Here is a 16,240-nt window from a genome sequence, read left to right on the forward strand (position 1 = left end):
GAGTGTTGTGTCCAGTTCTAGTCACCACACATTTGGAAGGATGTGAAAGCATTTAATTTGGAATAGAAAAGATTGATAAGAATGGTTCTAGAATGGGTACAGGAATGAGAAACTTCTGTGAGACAGATTGAAGAAAGTGGGGACTGTTCTCATCGGAGAAGATTGGAGGAAGCATTGAGAAACCTGTTCAAAATCACTAAGAGTCCGAACAGAGTAGATAGTTAGAAACTGTTCCCATTGTGGAAAGTAGACTCGGCAGCAGTTTAAAGTGATTGGTGAGAAAGGCGATGGTAACACGAGACATCAAGAGGCTAGGATCTGGAATGTGCTGCCCGAGAATGTGATGGAGGCGCATTCCATGATAATGGATCATTATCTGAAGTGGAAAAATCAATCATAGCATGTAGAAAAGACAGTGGACTTGAAACCAAGTGAATTACTCTTGCCAACAGCTGACACTGACACAATGTGCTGTAACCATTCTGTAATTCTGTAAAATAAATCCCGATATCATACCAATTCATATTGTGCAAGTTACCTTAGGAACTTGCTTACATAAAAAACCGAAAGAGCTGTGGATGGCGTAAATCAGAAACAACGTTGCTGGAAAAGCTCAGCAGGTCTGACAGCATCTGTGAAGGGAAAAATTGAGTTAAAGTTTAGGGTCCAGTGACCCTTCCTCAGAATGGTCCCAAAGCGTTAACGCAATTTTTCCTTCACAGATGCTTCCAGACCTGCTGAGCTTTTCCAGCAACTTTTTTTTTGTTTAGGAACTTGCTTTCCTGTAATATTTATTGTCCCAAAGTCTGCTGACTGGTTCAGCAAACCTCATCAGCTTGATCTGATTAAGTTATAAGCAGTGTATTTTGAAGTTGTAATATAGCGAAGGGATTGATTGATGCTGATAAGTTATATGCAGCTCACTCGTTCACATTCTCCCCATGTTTTTTTTTGTTGTGAGACTGAGTGTGGTTAAGTCCCACGACATTGTGAGTCGTGCAGGTCGTGATTTTCTGTGAATCTGTTTTCCAGGTTATACCCCTTGCGACCCCAATGTGATAAAAGATCGTGTGAACCACCTGGAACTGTGTTACGAGGAGCTTTGTGTATTGGCGGCTGAGCGGAAGGCTCGCCTGGAGCAGTCCCGTTGTCTCTGGAGGTTCTTCTGGGAGATGGCCGAAACTGAGGGCTGGATTCGGGAAAGAGAGCAGATCTTCTCTTCACAGGATTATGGAAAAGATATCACCAGCATTGCGATTCTGCAGAGCAAGCATAAGGCACTGGAGGATGAGTTGGTTGGCCTCAGCACTCACCTGCAGCAAACAATTAAAGAAGGCAGAGATATGATTGCACAGAAACACTTTGCTTCGCCCGAGATCAAGAAGCGAATAGAGGAGGTCCTTGCGATGTGGAAGGATCTGGAGGAGCTGGCTGCTTTCCGCAAGCAGAATCTTCAGGATGCGCAGAATTTCTGCCAATTCCAGGTGGACGCAGATGATGTCAAAACTTGGCTGCAAGACATGTATCGCATTGTGTCTTCCGATGATGTTGGTCACGACGAATTTTCCACGCAGACGCTGGTGAAGAAACATAGAGACCTTACAGATGAGATTATGAAGTCCGGGACAGCTATTGACACTCTGAATAAACAGTTACAGAGCCTTCCAGAGGAGTTCAGAAAATTACCAGAAATAAAGGACCGACAGTGGGAGATAAAGGAGCTGTTTGCAGATCTCGTAGCTCTAGCAGATCTGCGGAGGCAGCGTCTGCAGGATGCCCTGGCTCTCTACATAATGTTAAGTGAAGCTGATGCTTGTGAATTATGGATGAATGAGAAGGAGAAGTGGCTGGAAGGAATAGAGATTCCAAAGAAACTTGATGACCTGGAAGTAGTGGAGCACAGGTACAAGCTGAAAATGCAACAGATTTATTTATTCATCTCATTTGCCCATTCAAATTATGCAAGGGAAGACATTACTGTCACAAATCCTCAGAGTTTTAATGACCTATGCTGATTGTAATGAATGGGCCAGGCAGTTTCAGTGAGGAGTCAAAAAGCAGAGATAGGTTTAAGGTTTTTGAGCTTTCAGTTCTGATGTAAGGTCACAGGCCAGAAACATTGATGTTTTTCCTTCTGCATGGATGCTGCCCAGCTGAATGAATAGTTTCAGCAGGTTATGTTTTTATTTCACATTTCCAGCATCCACTGTATTCAGCACATGTATCAATCTGTACTCACTTTGAGCGGCACAATTAAAATCATAAGTATTCCAAATCTGCACACTGTCCACCTATGGTGCTTCATCACGAAGGAACCTTAATAAGCTCATGACTCAAAGTTACTGATAGTGTGCATTTAAATTGACTGGGAGTTAGGATAGGGGAGGGGGATAGCGCTTTTGAGTTATCTTTGCCATTTCCATTTCTCCTACCTTCCCTATGTAAGCCTAAAATATTTGACCTCTCAGACATCTTAAATCATATTTTTCAGAAACTCATTTATGGCGTATGCCATCTTCTAATTTAATTTACCTGGAAGTGGTTACAAAACATTAGTATAATTATAGGACAGTGCATTACTGAGGGCTCGAGTCCCATATCAGGACTTAAATAACACAATGTGAGAGCCATGTGAGGAACACAGCAGGCCAGGCAGCATCACAGGAGCAGGAAAGCTGATGTTTCGGGTCGGTACCCTTCTTCAGAAATGGGAGAGGGGAAAGGTGCTCTGAAATAAATAAAGGGGGGATTGGGCTGGGAAAGGTAGGTAGGGTGGTGATAGCAGGTAGGTCGTGGTGGGGGTTGGTCAGTGAGATGGGAGGAGCAGATAGGTGGGAGAGAAGATGGACGGGTCAAGGAGGCAGGGATGAGGGGGGTGCTGGTCTTGTGATGAGGTTGGGGGTGGGGAGATTTTGAAGCTCATAAAGTCCATATTGAGACCATTGAGTTGTAGGCTCCCAAGGCGAAGTACGAGGTGCTGCTTCTCCATTTTTCGAGTGGCGTCTTTGTAACAATGGAGGGGGTCCAGGATGCACATGTTGTGCAGGGAGTGGGAAGTGTTGTTTGTCGTGAACCAAGAGTAGGTGCTCTACAAAGCGGCCTCTGAGCCTCTGCTTGGTCTCACCGATATAGAGAAGGCCACATCGGGAGCAGCTGATACAATAGACCACATTAGCAAATGTGTAGGTGAACATCTGTCTGATGTGGAAGGTTTCTTTTAAGGCTTAGGATGGAGGTGAGTGGAGAGGTGACGGGGCAGGTGTAGCAGCTCCTGTGGTTGCAGAGAAAGGTGCCAGGGGTGGTGGGAAAGTGAGAAGTGTGGAGCAGACAAGGGAATCGCAGAGAGAGCTGTCCCTCCAGAAGGCACTTAAGTGTAGGAGGGAAATATATCCTTTGCAGCGGGGTCAGGTTTCAGGTGGCGGAGAATGATGCGTGAAATCCGGAGGTTAATGGGGTGATTCGTGAGGAAAAGGGGAATTCTGTTTTTGTTTTTATTGCGGGGCAGGGGCTGTGTGGGATGAGTTGCAGGAAACACAAGAAATGCGGTCGAGGGCATTTTTGAATTCTGTAGGGGAGATGTTGCGGTCCTTGAGATACGAGGACATCTGCCATGTGCTAGAGTGGAACACCCCACCTTGGGAGCAGACATGGTGGAGGCAGACAAATTGGGAATAGGGGATCCCATTCTTGCAGGAAGGTGAGTGAGGTGAGGAGTAGCCTAGGTGGCTTTGGGAATTGGTGGGCATGAAATAGATATCAGTTTGTGGGAATCGGTGGGCTTCAGGAGTTGGGTTTTCTTCACACAGGTGAAACAGGTCAGCTATCAAGCAAAAAGAAAAACAGAAACTCAGCAGGTCAGATATCAGCCTGAAGAAACTTCCTCCATTCCAATAGGCAGCCAGAAAAACTGGGAGAGTCTCCTACTCAGCGATCCTACAGAAAGTAATGGCAAATCACTTTGCCCATAAGCATGGGCCAATCCAACGGAAGTGTACGGCCTAACTCTCAGAAACAGGAATGGAATAGAAGGCTGACAATCTGATTATAGCAGATAATGACAAGGTCGAATGGCATAGTAAACAGTTTGCTTCTGAGTCAAGTGTACTTTACAGCTTCATAACCATTCTGTGTTATTTCTTATTTGCTCTGTTTTCTGTTGTTTTAGTCATGGTGAGGTATCCTTTGGTCCGTCCTGTTCTGGATGACTGAGTCACACGGATACTGATTTGTAATGTAGCTTTTGTCCACTGAGGCTGTTTAGTAGAATAGAGGAAATTAAGGTGGAAGCTGACAGATTTTTAATTTGATGAAAACACTTGAAAATAAATAATGAGTCATTTGGTGAAACACCAAGGGGCAGAAACTCTGGATTTGGCAAGAAAAACAAGGAGGGCTGTTCTAAAAAAAAATGAATTGGAACAGGTTATTGGAGAAAGAAATGTTTTCACACGTGGCTAATAAAGCAGAGATTGTTTAAAAGGAAATTGTAAAAGGCTATTTGAAATGGAAGAATAAACATAGTTGTGTGTTGGCCATATGGAAGCTGAATAATCGTTCCAATTGAAGGCCTCGCACTGGTTAGACTCATCAGGGACAATTTCATCTTAATTTGTCAAGCAAGAGATAAGCATTATTGGATGAAAAGCCTGCATTATGTTGTCATATTATTGATTTGCATTTAGTTCAATGGAGAGTAAATTAGGGTGGTGTATAAAAGTTAACACAGGACAAATCTGAGATTGTTGGTGGATTTTTAGTATTAAAATTGCCCTAATCAAAGCAACCCCCAACCCAACTTTGCTGTATCTTTAAAAAAATTATGTCCAAGATATGTATTGCACAAGAAAGGGATGAACAGTTCTAGCCATAGAAAAATCAGAAATTTTGCCAGATCTGCTGAGTTTTCCAGAGATTTCTGATTTCCAGCATGCACAGTTCTTTGGTTTTTAGCCCTATCCATAGGTTTAGCCAAAGTTAATGTTTTGTTGACTACATCAAAGTGCAAATCTAATTGTAGAGTGATAAATAAAGCATTTCCAAGCCAGTGAACCAATCACAGGATTAAGACACATTAAAAATGATTTGTCGATTGTCTTAATCTGAAAATTGCATTGCAACTTTGAACTTGCTGAATTGCATTTATTTTAATGGTTTTACACAGTCATGATGAACCTAATGGTGCATGATGAGCTGTATATTATGCAATTAGCTACTTCAAAATAATTGAGTGATGATTTCCACTTTGGCAGAAAAATGTGTAATGAATATGAATTATAACATGTTACATTAAACAGCTCGTGACTTTTAAATGTACAGTACAATCTACCTGTGTTCTGCATAGGTTTGAAACCCTGGTACAGGAAATGAACAATTTGGGATCTCGGATCACTGAAGTAAACCATACAGCGAACCACTTGGTAGAGCGTGGGCACCCGAGTACACAAGAGGTGAAAGAATGTCAGGATCGTGTGAACCTCAGGTATATTCTTAATTTATTTCCAGTCACCACATGCAGCGGCACGATTCACAAGTGGCTCATTAACCTGCAGAAATACATTCCAAAGTTTGGAAGAGGATGAGAGGCAGTGGATGAGGACGTGCTCATCCCATTAAGTTTTAGGTAAAGGATCCAATCAGGAAATATTTTCCTCTTCAACCCTTGGTTGCAGACTGGTTTCCCTTCCTGGATATGTCCATTTCTTTCTTTTGACATTCTTAAATTGAGTCTCAATTCATTTCATTTTGTGAACATCGTATTGTGTTCTGTTGTGTGTGAATGATTAAGTGACTTTAACTACAATTCACTGACAAAGATGTTTTTGAATTAGGATATGTGTGAGAGTTGCCCTACATAACTAGTGAGAAAATGCCATTTAGTTTAATGTGTCCTCTTTAGATAATATAATTTTATCGCTTAACATTCTCCTAATTGTAAGAACATTAAGTTCTGTCCCAATCATCCTTGGATGAAATTATTAAAGCTCAGGTTTCAAATCTCTGGAAAGATCTCTTTTAAAAATATTGGTTTAATTGTGCAGGGAAGTGGAGTTGAAATGCCCATCAGCCATGATTTAAATGGTGGAGTGGACTTGATGGGCCGAATGGCCTTACTTCCACTCCTATGTCTTATGGTCTAATGGTTAATCTGCACAAAACATTTTGTGCAGTATAGTTTTAAAAGAGGTGCAGAAGCAGGGGTGTCAGTCCAAAAATTCTTGAAGATGGTGTGAAGACTGTTTAAAATATGTGCATGGGATTATTAGCTTTCAAAAGAGAGACATTGAGTCTGATATTTACAGGAAGGCAGGAAAAGTAATTGTAACAAGAAGAATGCAGCAAGGTCAGGGATGTACAAATCCAGCTGAATTTAGCAGTGCAACCTGATTGTGGTTGTGACGTAACAGAGATAGTAGGAACTGCGTGTGTATTTTCTGCTGAGCTGGAAAAGACTGGATGTGACAGGACTGCTGTGATTTTTATCTGATACTTTGGTTGTAGGTGTGTTTGGCTTGTAGCTTCTGCTATTTAGCATGCATGCAGTCCTTTTGGAGCGAGTTGCAATCCTAGTCAATCCCAATCTTTGATGATCCCTCCCAACGTCATGTTGGGAAAGACCTGTCCCAAAGTTATTAAATGGATCTGAAGGACTGATCCATTTCTCCCCACGAGAGGGGATCTGCTCAGAATATTGCCATTCGGTATAACCTGTTTCACAAATTTCAGAAAAAATATGATATCCCAGATAATAAGAAGGTCCAGGAATGCTCCCTGACTCGCCCTCACAAACAGAGCAAACAACAATGAACCAAACATACAATCCATAATTTAACAAGGCAGTAAATCACATGTCAAAAGTTAGAGGAAAGAACAGAAAAATAGTCTTGCTTCTGGCAGAAAACAAACTATTGTTAACGAGAAAATGCTTTAAGCAGAATATCTGTCAATTATTAAAGAACCATTTCACTTAATCCTGGAAAAGACAGCTGCAAGGTTAGACAGAGATAATGGGAACTGCAGATGCTGGAGATTCCAAGATAGCAAGACAGATGCTTCTATATGGGTTGAGGAGAGAATTGCCATGACGTTATTCTGCTAGAACGAAATGCTGCTGCTCCCACCTCACTCTTCACAATTTGCTTCTTTGCACAAAGGAACAAAACAAATAAAACTTGAAAATGAAAAATAATCTTAAATAAATCTTAAGATATGGACAAAATATGAGGTGAAACTATCTTTCCTACTGGAAAGTGAACACTGCATGTGTGTTATCAGCCCGTGTTACATGTACGTTCATATCGTTGTAACAATTTACAGTGCAGAACCTTGTATTAAGGATCAGCATGTCAAGAGTTAAAAATATCTTACTTAATCTCACTATTTCTCCAGCAGAACATCATTATATTTATTTTTTAAAAGTTATTTAATTTAATAAATTTATGAAGAAGGGTCCTGACCCAAAACGTCAACTTTCCTGCTCCTCTGCTGCCTGGCCTGCTGTGTTTCTCTATCTCCACACTATATTGTCTCTGATTCCAGCATCTGCAGTTCTTGCTATCTAGTTTAATTTACCTTCTTCTGTTCACTGTACATGTCAAAGCTTTGGACGGTTGTCACCTCTTAAATTGGGATTGATTGATTGGGATTTGGATTGATTCTGTTTATAAAATGAGTTCACCATTATCAAATTTTTTGCAGAAACGTAGCCTCTGCAAAGAGCAGTAGTTTACTGTAATTGTACCTTAACTTACTCGAGCATCTCTCAAGGTAAAGTGAAAATAAATGTATGGATTGAAACGCAATTGACCTTCTGATTTAGCTGTCATCACGTGACCTCTGCTGTGAACTTTACTTTAGGCAAACATCTTGACTTCACTTGAATAAAATCCTTGTGTTTAACACACTGCTGCATTGTGCAGTTGTAACAATAATAATCTAATCTCTCCTCTCATTGTTTATGATGTTTTTTACAGCTGCATAATTAATCTCTTGTGAGTAGTTTGTGTACAAGGCAGTTGTTAGAAGGTAAGGCAAGAAAAGAGAAAAATATGGAGGAGACTGATGGATGTAATAAACCTTGTAGAAGCATTTGACTGCACCACAGAAAGATATTGTTTGAATTTTCTATGAGGTATTGTCTTTTCCAAATACCTTGCCTCCCACATCTTAATCAAGATTATGAATTTAACAATGAACAAAGAGTTGAATCCAATCTTGTTAGAACAACACTTCATGCCAATATATTGCACTCCAGAACCTTCCCAAAGTTGCTGTCTTTATTTCTGTTGGGAGTTTTCCCCAGGCAGGAAGATTTGAATTCTCTGAGCTCATGGGCTGTCTCATGCAATATTCTCATAAGGAGTCACTGATTTTATTAATTCACGGGATGTGGGCATTGCTGGCTGGACTAGCATTTAATTCCCATCCCTGGTTGCCCTGGAGAAGGTGGTGATGAGCTGTTGTCTTGAACCACTGCAGTCCATCTGCTGTTGGTGACCCACAATGCTGTTCGAGAGAGAATTCCAGGATTTTCACCAAGGTCATTGAAGGAATCGCCATATATTTCCAAGTCAGGATGGTGAGTGGGTTGGAGGGGTAACTTGCAGGTGCTGGGGTTCCCATGTATCTGCTGCCCTTCTCCTTTGAGATGAAAGTTGTTGTGGGACTGAGAGGTGCTACGTAAGAAAACTTTGTAAGTTTCTGCAGTGCATCTGGTAGCTAGTACGCACTGCCAGTGCACATCAAACAACTGCTTTACCCTGGGTGGTGTCAAGCTTCTTGAGTATCGTTGGATCTTCACTCATCCAGGCAGGTGGGGAGTTATCCATCTTGCTTCTGACTTGTGCCTTGTAGGTGATGGACATGCTTTGCGGCGTCACTTGCTTCAGTGTATATTAAAAACGATTAAGTTGATATGTTCATAAATAACTAATTCCCGAAGTAAAATGAAAACAGAAATCAAAATAAAATCACAAGAGGTTTGTGAAAATGTTTTGATTCTTTATTTTGACAGAGGTTGTTTGCAGTAAAGTTTCCCCATTTGGATACTTGTGAATTTTCAAACTGATGGCTGGAGTTGTTTTCTGTTCGAGGTGAATATTCATAAATAATACTAATCTTGGTGGTTTGCAGATGGTTGCAGTTTCAGAAGTTGGCAGAGATGAAAAAGAACGATGTTCACTCAGCATTAAGCCTTCAGAATTATTGCCTTGAGTGCGACGAAACCAAAGTCTGGATCCGTGAAAAAACCAAACTCATCGAATCAACTCAGAGCTTGGAGAAAGACTTGGCTGGTGTCCTGGCCATTCAAAGAAAGTTGTGTGGAATTGAGAGGGATCTAGCTGCCATTGAGTCAAGACTTCCAGAGTTGCAGAAGGAGGCCCATGCATTGGCAGATCAGCATCCTCATCATGCTGCAGATATCTTGAAAAGGCTTAAGGAAATCAATGATGTTTGGGATGAACTGAAAGACATTCTTCAAGGTCGTGAGGAATCACTTGGTGAGGCCAGCAAACTGCAGAAATTCCTACAGGATTTAGATGACTTCCAGTTGTGGCTATCCAAATCACAAAAAGCTATCGCTTCTGAAGATGAGCCCAACTCTTTGCCTGAAGCTGAAACTCTCCTCAGACAACATAATGCCATCAAAAATGAGATAGATCGCAATTTGGAAGATTACCACAAGATAAAGGAGAATGGGAAAATGATAACCGAGGGAGAAACAGACCCGCAATTTCAAATATTAAAGCAGCGTTTGGAAGGAGTGGACACTGGTTGGAATGAGCTTCTTCAGATGTGGGAAAACAGAAAAGATCTTCTGTCTCAGTCTCATGGGTATCAGCAGTTCCTCCGAGACAGCAAGCAAGCAGATAGTATGCTTCGCAATCAGGTACTTGCTTACTGTCATGTTTTGCAATTACATGACTTGCTAACAGTTAGTGTGTGCTACTTTCAGCTTTCTAGTGAAACCAACATAATGTGACTCAGGAGCCAAGTAAAGTTAGAAAGCTTGCCTTTTAGAGAGTTTAATTTCAGTCTCAGACTGAGCTTTGTTTCTGCATGTGGGGTTTAATTTGCATAGTGTATACAACATCAACATAGTAAATACAACACTAATGTAAACTAAACCTTTGAATTAACCCATTTTTTCAAAGTTGCAATTGCACCATTAATCTTTTCTCTCCGATGAATGAAAATGCACTCCTGATTTTTGTTTGGATTCAGAAGATAAAGAAAAGATGTAATTTATTCATTTAGGAAGTGAGAATATGGTAGGCATCAGAGAAAATTTAACAGCAATTGTTGAATACATTGACAATTTATTTTGCCCACACTTTAACGTACTACACTTTATAAATCAATCAGCCTTTAAGAATGTAATCAGGGCAATTTTGTGCAGTTTAAGTTATATCCGCTAAAATCTTGTACACGTATCAGAAATACTTTTTCAATGATTGCAGTTAAATACTGCGGATGCTGGAAGTCTGATATAAAAGATGCTTCAGAAAATCTGGCAGCCTTTGTGGGGAGAGAAACAAAGTTGACCCTTATCTGAACAGAAATCATATCGAGATCATTAGACCAACACTTCCTGATTTTATTAAAAACTGACCATGGATATTTAAGTACATTGCGAAAACTGGTTTTCTTTGGTTCTACAATGCAATGTTTTACATCACCTTCACAGCTAAAGTTAGTGTACACATTGGGGTGAAATTTGTTCTGAGAAGCAGTGTACAAAAGCTCATTCAGAGGTGGGAGCTTCTTTTTCATTATGTCCAGTTTCATTTTCCATGGACCTGAAAAATATTGGCAAGGTTTTTAATTTAAAGATAAGGAAGAGTGATAGTAAGACAAGGAAAGAAGTTTGCATAAAGTGTTAGGTGAACTTTAAAGAAGACAGATGAAAAGCGAGCCGCTGATTTGCTGTGATCTAGTTTCATATTGTTGGCATAGCCTTGTTTCCTTCCAATACAATCAAAAAATTAGATGCTAGACAGTGAAGTACAAAAAATGCTGAAGAAAGTAAAATGAAAATAATTCTTTTGTCATTAGTCATTGCATTACACATATTTGAATAAGAAACAGTTACTTTGAAGAATCAAGCTCTTTTGGTTTCATGTTGTAAATGTATCACCATATTTCCAGGAGTCGCAATGTTGTGGCATTTATTCATTAAGTTTGGAGTATGCTTACCTATGTGGCAGGATTGAATAGTGAATGCAAGCATATTTTGCACAAGTTATGCTTTAAACATTAGCATTGAAAAGAATATCAGTGGGCTATCAAAATTAAAGTAGATGATCATGCGTGTAGCCTTGGGTGAGAGAAAAGACCACTCACAATTCTTGCTTTGCTTGTACCAGTGGGTTATGTAGTGGCAATGGCAAAGACCTGGGGGAATGTAACCCAGTCACTTTCACAATTGTGTATATGACGAAGACAGGGAAGTCTAAAGTGGGTGAAAGTTAGCGGGAAATGTAATTAAGGGGAAAATGTAATGGGCAATAAATACTGCTCTGCCAGTGATGCCCTCATCCTGTGAATGAATTAAAGAAGATCAAAAGGATGTCTAGTACAAATGTTAAATATTCGTAAATGTTGCAAAATATCTTTAAACTGTGACTTTTTCAACAGGAATACAGTTTAGCACATGTTGAAATGCCAAAGACTCTGGAAGCTGCAGAAGGTGCGATGAAGAAACATGAAGAGTTTATAACAACCATGGATGCTAACAAGGACAAAATCACTGGGACAATTAATGGAGGAGAAAAGTTGATTGATGAGGACAATAATTTTAAAGCCAAAGTGGTTGACAAGGTCAACTCTATCAAGGAAAGGTATAAAGAGAATGTTTAGAGTGCAAAGCTCATCAGATATATGATTAAAGGCTGTTGATGGCTTTTTAGATTCGGATTCTTAAAATGATATTTTTATGTTCATCCAGGCACCAAGAGAATATGAAACAGGCAAAAGAGGTGGCAGCACTTCTGAAAGACAACCGTGATCTTCAACATTTTCTTCAGAATTGCCAAGAGGTTTGTGACTGTAATTGGCTAACTGTAGTAACATTTCATACTGCGCTCTTGCATGCAATACTTCAAGCTGCTTCCCAGTGACAACTGGTTTAGATTTTCTTTGTGTGTCAAAATTACTGTTTTAGCTGGCACCTGGAGTCTCTGCATTTGAGGACAGATATGACTGGGCCTTTAACAATCAATTGTTAGGCAGTTGTGTTTTTTTAAAATGGTGAACAGTTTTCTGATTTTGGCACTAAATCATTATGACATATTTGATGTAAATGTGGGAGAGTGGCCCCATCTTTGTTTTACATCCGCAACTTCATGGAGATAAGTGATCAACAGTTAACTTTCCGATGAGCCAAAGCCCTCTGAAGCACTAATGGAAAATGCTGCAAATGTTCAGCAGGGTGAGTGGTATCTGTAGGGAGAAAAGCTGATTTGATTTGATGTAATTTAGTAGTGGCATGTGTACTGACGTACAGTGAAAAGTGTGGTCTTAACATGCTTTACAGGCAGTTTGTCCTATAAAAGTGCATCAGGGTAACAGAACAGAGTGCAGGATACAGTGTTACAGCTGCCGAGAGGGTGCAGAGAGAGATCAACATTAATATTTAGGAGGTCCATTCAGAAGTCTGATAACAGCAGGGCAAAGGCTGTTCTTGAATTTGGTCTTACATGTATTCAAACTTCTGCATCTTCTGCCCAATGGAAGAGGATGGAGGACAGTATAACCAGAGTGGGAGAGGTCTTTGATTATATCGATTGCTTTCCCAATGCAATGGTAAGTGTAGATGATGTCAATTCCTGGGAGGCTGGTTAGTGTGATGGACTGGGCTGTGTTCACAACTTTCTGTAGCTTCTTGTGGTCTTGGGAAGAGCAGTTGCCATACCATACTGTGATGCGTCTTGGTAGATTGCTTTCTATAGTACATCTATTAAAAGAATGCTTCAGTTGGTGTATCTCCCATTACAACTGGAACCTTGCATCAAAGCTTGCTAAAATTTCTCCCAGCCCCTTGCATAATATAATGCAGTTAGACTGCACATCAATATACATTTCTGGAGAAGAGTCCAGAATGTTAATTTTCCTACTGCTCTGATGCTGCCTGGCCTGCTGTGTTCCTCCAGCTCCACATTGTGTTCCCTCTGACTCCAGCATCTGCAGTTCTTGCTATCTCTGTCAATCAATAATATTCTTTACTTCTTAACATGCTTCCTGACTGGAAATATCATAAATGTTTCCATCACCAGTTATGACTTAAGTGGTGTGTCATTTAGCACGTATTTAATTTGCTTTGCATGAGTGGATCAAGTTACTATTTAGATATTTTTGCTGGAGTTCACACTTGATATGTAATATAATTCTGAGAGAGAGGAAAACATTCCATTATACTTTGCCTTCTCTGAGGCTAGAGTGTTTTTGCCACTGATTCTTGAGATCACAGAATATGTTAAGCAGCCTACCTATTTACCATATCTGGTAGTGTGTTTGTCAATGTGTATCGGACCACAGCATATATACTGAAAATGTTTCACCAATTATCGTGAGCTAGATTGAGTTCAGAATCCTGCCTTTTTATGGACTGGAGTGTTCCTTCATCTGGAAATTTCTCAGTGCCTGTTTTCTGTTTCCAGCTAATTTTCTGGATCAATGAGAAGATGCTAACTGCTCAGGACACCTCTTACGATGAGGCTCGCAACTTACACACCAAGTGGCAGAAGCACCAAGCATTTATGGCTGAGCTGGCATCGAACAAAGAATGGCTGGACAAGGTTGAAAAGGTGACTCACAGCGAAGGAATTATAATTCAGCGCTTTTGATAATTCTCTCTAACTGAATTCACTTTGCAGCATTTTCACATTTTTCAACTGTAGTTGGTTATTCTGTTAGGAGGTGTGACATCTTTCAATCTTTAAAGTGGCTTTTGAAAAAAATCGTTTTCTAGAATGCAAACCCGATTTTTGAAGGACAGCAATGTATGGAGGAAATTAAAGCCGTAACTCTTCAATCCAAATTATGTGAACTATAATCTGGAAGGTTTTTACTTTCAGTGCAATCTGAGTGCAAATCGAATTCCAAATTTTCCTATGTCTAAAAGAAATTTTTTGTTCAAAGTTCTCTCAAACTGCACATCACTGAATGTAAAATAAAACAGTGGAGGTGCAAAGAGACTTGGGAATGATGGTGCTAGCGTATTGGCATATCATGTACACGTGTGGAAAGTAGTGCTTACTTCTATATGGAGAGGACTGGCACACTTGGGAGTAAAAATCAAGCTTCTTAGCTGCACAAGCCTTGGTTAAACCATGCCTAGATTGAGTGTGTGTGCTTGTCCCTCAGAGAAAGCATGTCATTTACTCATGGCAAGAATTTGCATGTTGCATTCCCTTAATGTGGGGAGGTTGTTGTATTATAAGCACTGCGCGGTTCTGGCTGGCCAAGACGCTCTCCCACCTTTGCTGCCTATGATAGACGGATTGTAAAGATTTACAGATTGACAGCCTGTTTGGTCACATTATGACACCTTTCAAGGCCGTCCGAGTCCTGAAATGAAATTTGAACTTGGAGCTTGTGGTCCAAAGGTAGGGACCCCACCACACGTGATGTACTGCAAGTAGTTTTGCACACCAGGCCTTTGGAAGGATATGTTGGCCTTGGTGGGAGTGGTGCATAGATTCTCCATGGGCTCTTCTTCGAGTCTAAGGGTTAATTTGTAAGGTGAGATTACACAAACTCAAATTGTATTCGCTGGAGTTAAAGGATGATAAGATCTAAGTTGACAAGATATGAATGGGAAAACATCAGTAGATAGAGTTAAATCATTTCTGCCGATCAAGATATGCTCTCATATCTAAATATGAGAGCCAGAACTTTCAGAGGAAATATATAGGAAACCTTTTGACACAAACAGACTGAAAGAAGTCTTGAATTCTCTTCTACATGATACTGGGTGAAGGTTACCATTTTAAATTTGTGATTCGTATATAACTGGTATTCAAAGATATGAAGGGACATCAAGCAAGAGCAGATAAATGCAATTGTTTTCAGATTAACCATGATTTCAGCAGCTCAGTTGCCTACTCTTGTTCCCACATCCAGAACAATCAGGTACTGTTTAAGATATTTGTTTATCTTGCATTTTAAGAAACGCATTGAAAGATTTAACTGGTAAATTGGTGTCATTTTATTTGTTCTGTTAAAAACGGTCTTATTGCGAAAAGTTAGGTATTTTTACTGAGCATGTTCGGTCAATCATCTACGAGTAATCTACTGTTAAGTTAATAAAAATGGCAGTAAAAGTGACACAAAACAATTTATGTCTTATATTGACAGTAAATAGTTTCTTGTTAAATTAGGAGGAAACATTTAGAAGATATTTAGGAGGTTGTGTATCCTCTTCTGACATAAAAACAGATAATTGTAAGGGTTTCTTCCAGGCTCACAGATGGCACAATAAAAGAGAAATTGTTTTGACCTGTGAGTGGATCCAGTTTCCAACACAATGTGTGGAATATTATCTAGCCAACGCAACGTGTGCCATGATGGTTAGCCTACTTAATCACATGAGGGCCCTTTTAACACCACAACCTTGGCCCATGCCTCCGATCACCCTCTCCATTAGCTCCCACAACTCTACCCTTTAATCTTCACTTCACTCTCACTAACCATTGACCTGAGGTACTGCATCGATGCTGGCCACAACACTGATATCTATTGGACAATGTGAAGAATCTCACTGGGCCCATCAGTCTACCAACAATCATCAGTAAGTGATAAAAGGTGTCAGTGCCAGTTCTGTCAAGTGTCAGCTGCTCGACAGCAACCTGCTCATTGACACTCACTTTGGGATCTGCTAAACCCTCTCAGTTCATGACCTGGTCTTGATCCAAACATGAATGAAAGAGTTAATCTCAAGAAGAGCACTGAAGGTAACTGCCCTTGGGTTCTGAGTATAGCTACAAGGAACCCAAGCTAAACTGGAGTCTGTGTGAATTGGGGAAACTCTTGCCAGTTACAGTCATACTCGACACAGAGAAAGGTGATTGTAGCTGTTTGAGGTCAACCATCTCAGCCACAGAATATCCTTGCAGGAGCTCTTCAGTGTAGTTTCCTCGGCACAACGATCTTCAACTGCATCATCAATGACCTTGCTTCCATCATAAGGCCAAAAGTGGCAATGTTTGTTGATGCTTGTATAATGTTCAGCACCATCCACTAT

General features: G+C 40.3%; 1 protein-coding gene across 4 annotated transcripts in view; it reads left to right on the plus strand.

The window, feature by feature from the left end:
• LOC125455723 (spectrin beta chain, non-erythrocytic 1-like) overlaps positions 1 to 16,240 on the plus strand; it is a 247,207-nt gene that overhangs the window by 152,255 nt on the left and 78,712 nt on the right. For all 4 annotated transcript variants that reach the window (XM_059649255.1, XM_048538084.2, XM_059649257.1 and 1 more), the window contains 6 exons: positions 1,033 to 1,903; positions 5,342 to 5,479; positions 9,130 to 9,886; positions 11,635 to 11,837; positions 11,945 to 12,035; positions 13,656 to 13,802. In XM_059649255.1, the coding sequence (XP_059505238.1) occupies positions 1,033 to 1,903; positions 5,342 to 5,479; positions 9,130 to 9,886; positions 11,635 to 11,837; positions 11,945 to 12,035; positions 13,656 to 13,802 (2,207 nt within the window). The remainder of the gene's footprint in view (positions 1 to 1,032; positions 1,904 to 5,341; positions 5,480 to 9,129; positions 9,887 to 11,634; positions 11,838 to 11,944; positions 12,036 to 13,655; positions 13,803 to 16,240) is intronic.

This window comes from Stegostoma tigrinum, chromosome 10, assembly GCF_030684315.1.
Source record: "Stegostoma tigrinum isolate sSteTig4 chromosome 10, sSteTig4.hap1, whole genome shotgun sequence".
Lineage (NCBI taxonomy): Eukaryota > Metazoa > Chordata > Chondrichthyes > Orectolobiformes > Stegostomatidae > Stegostoma > Stegostoma tigrinum.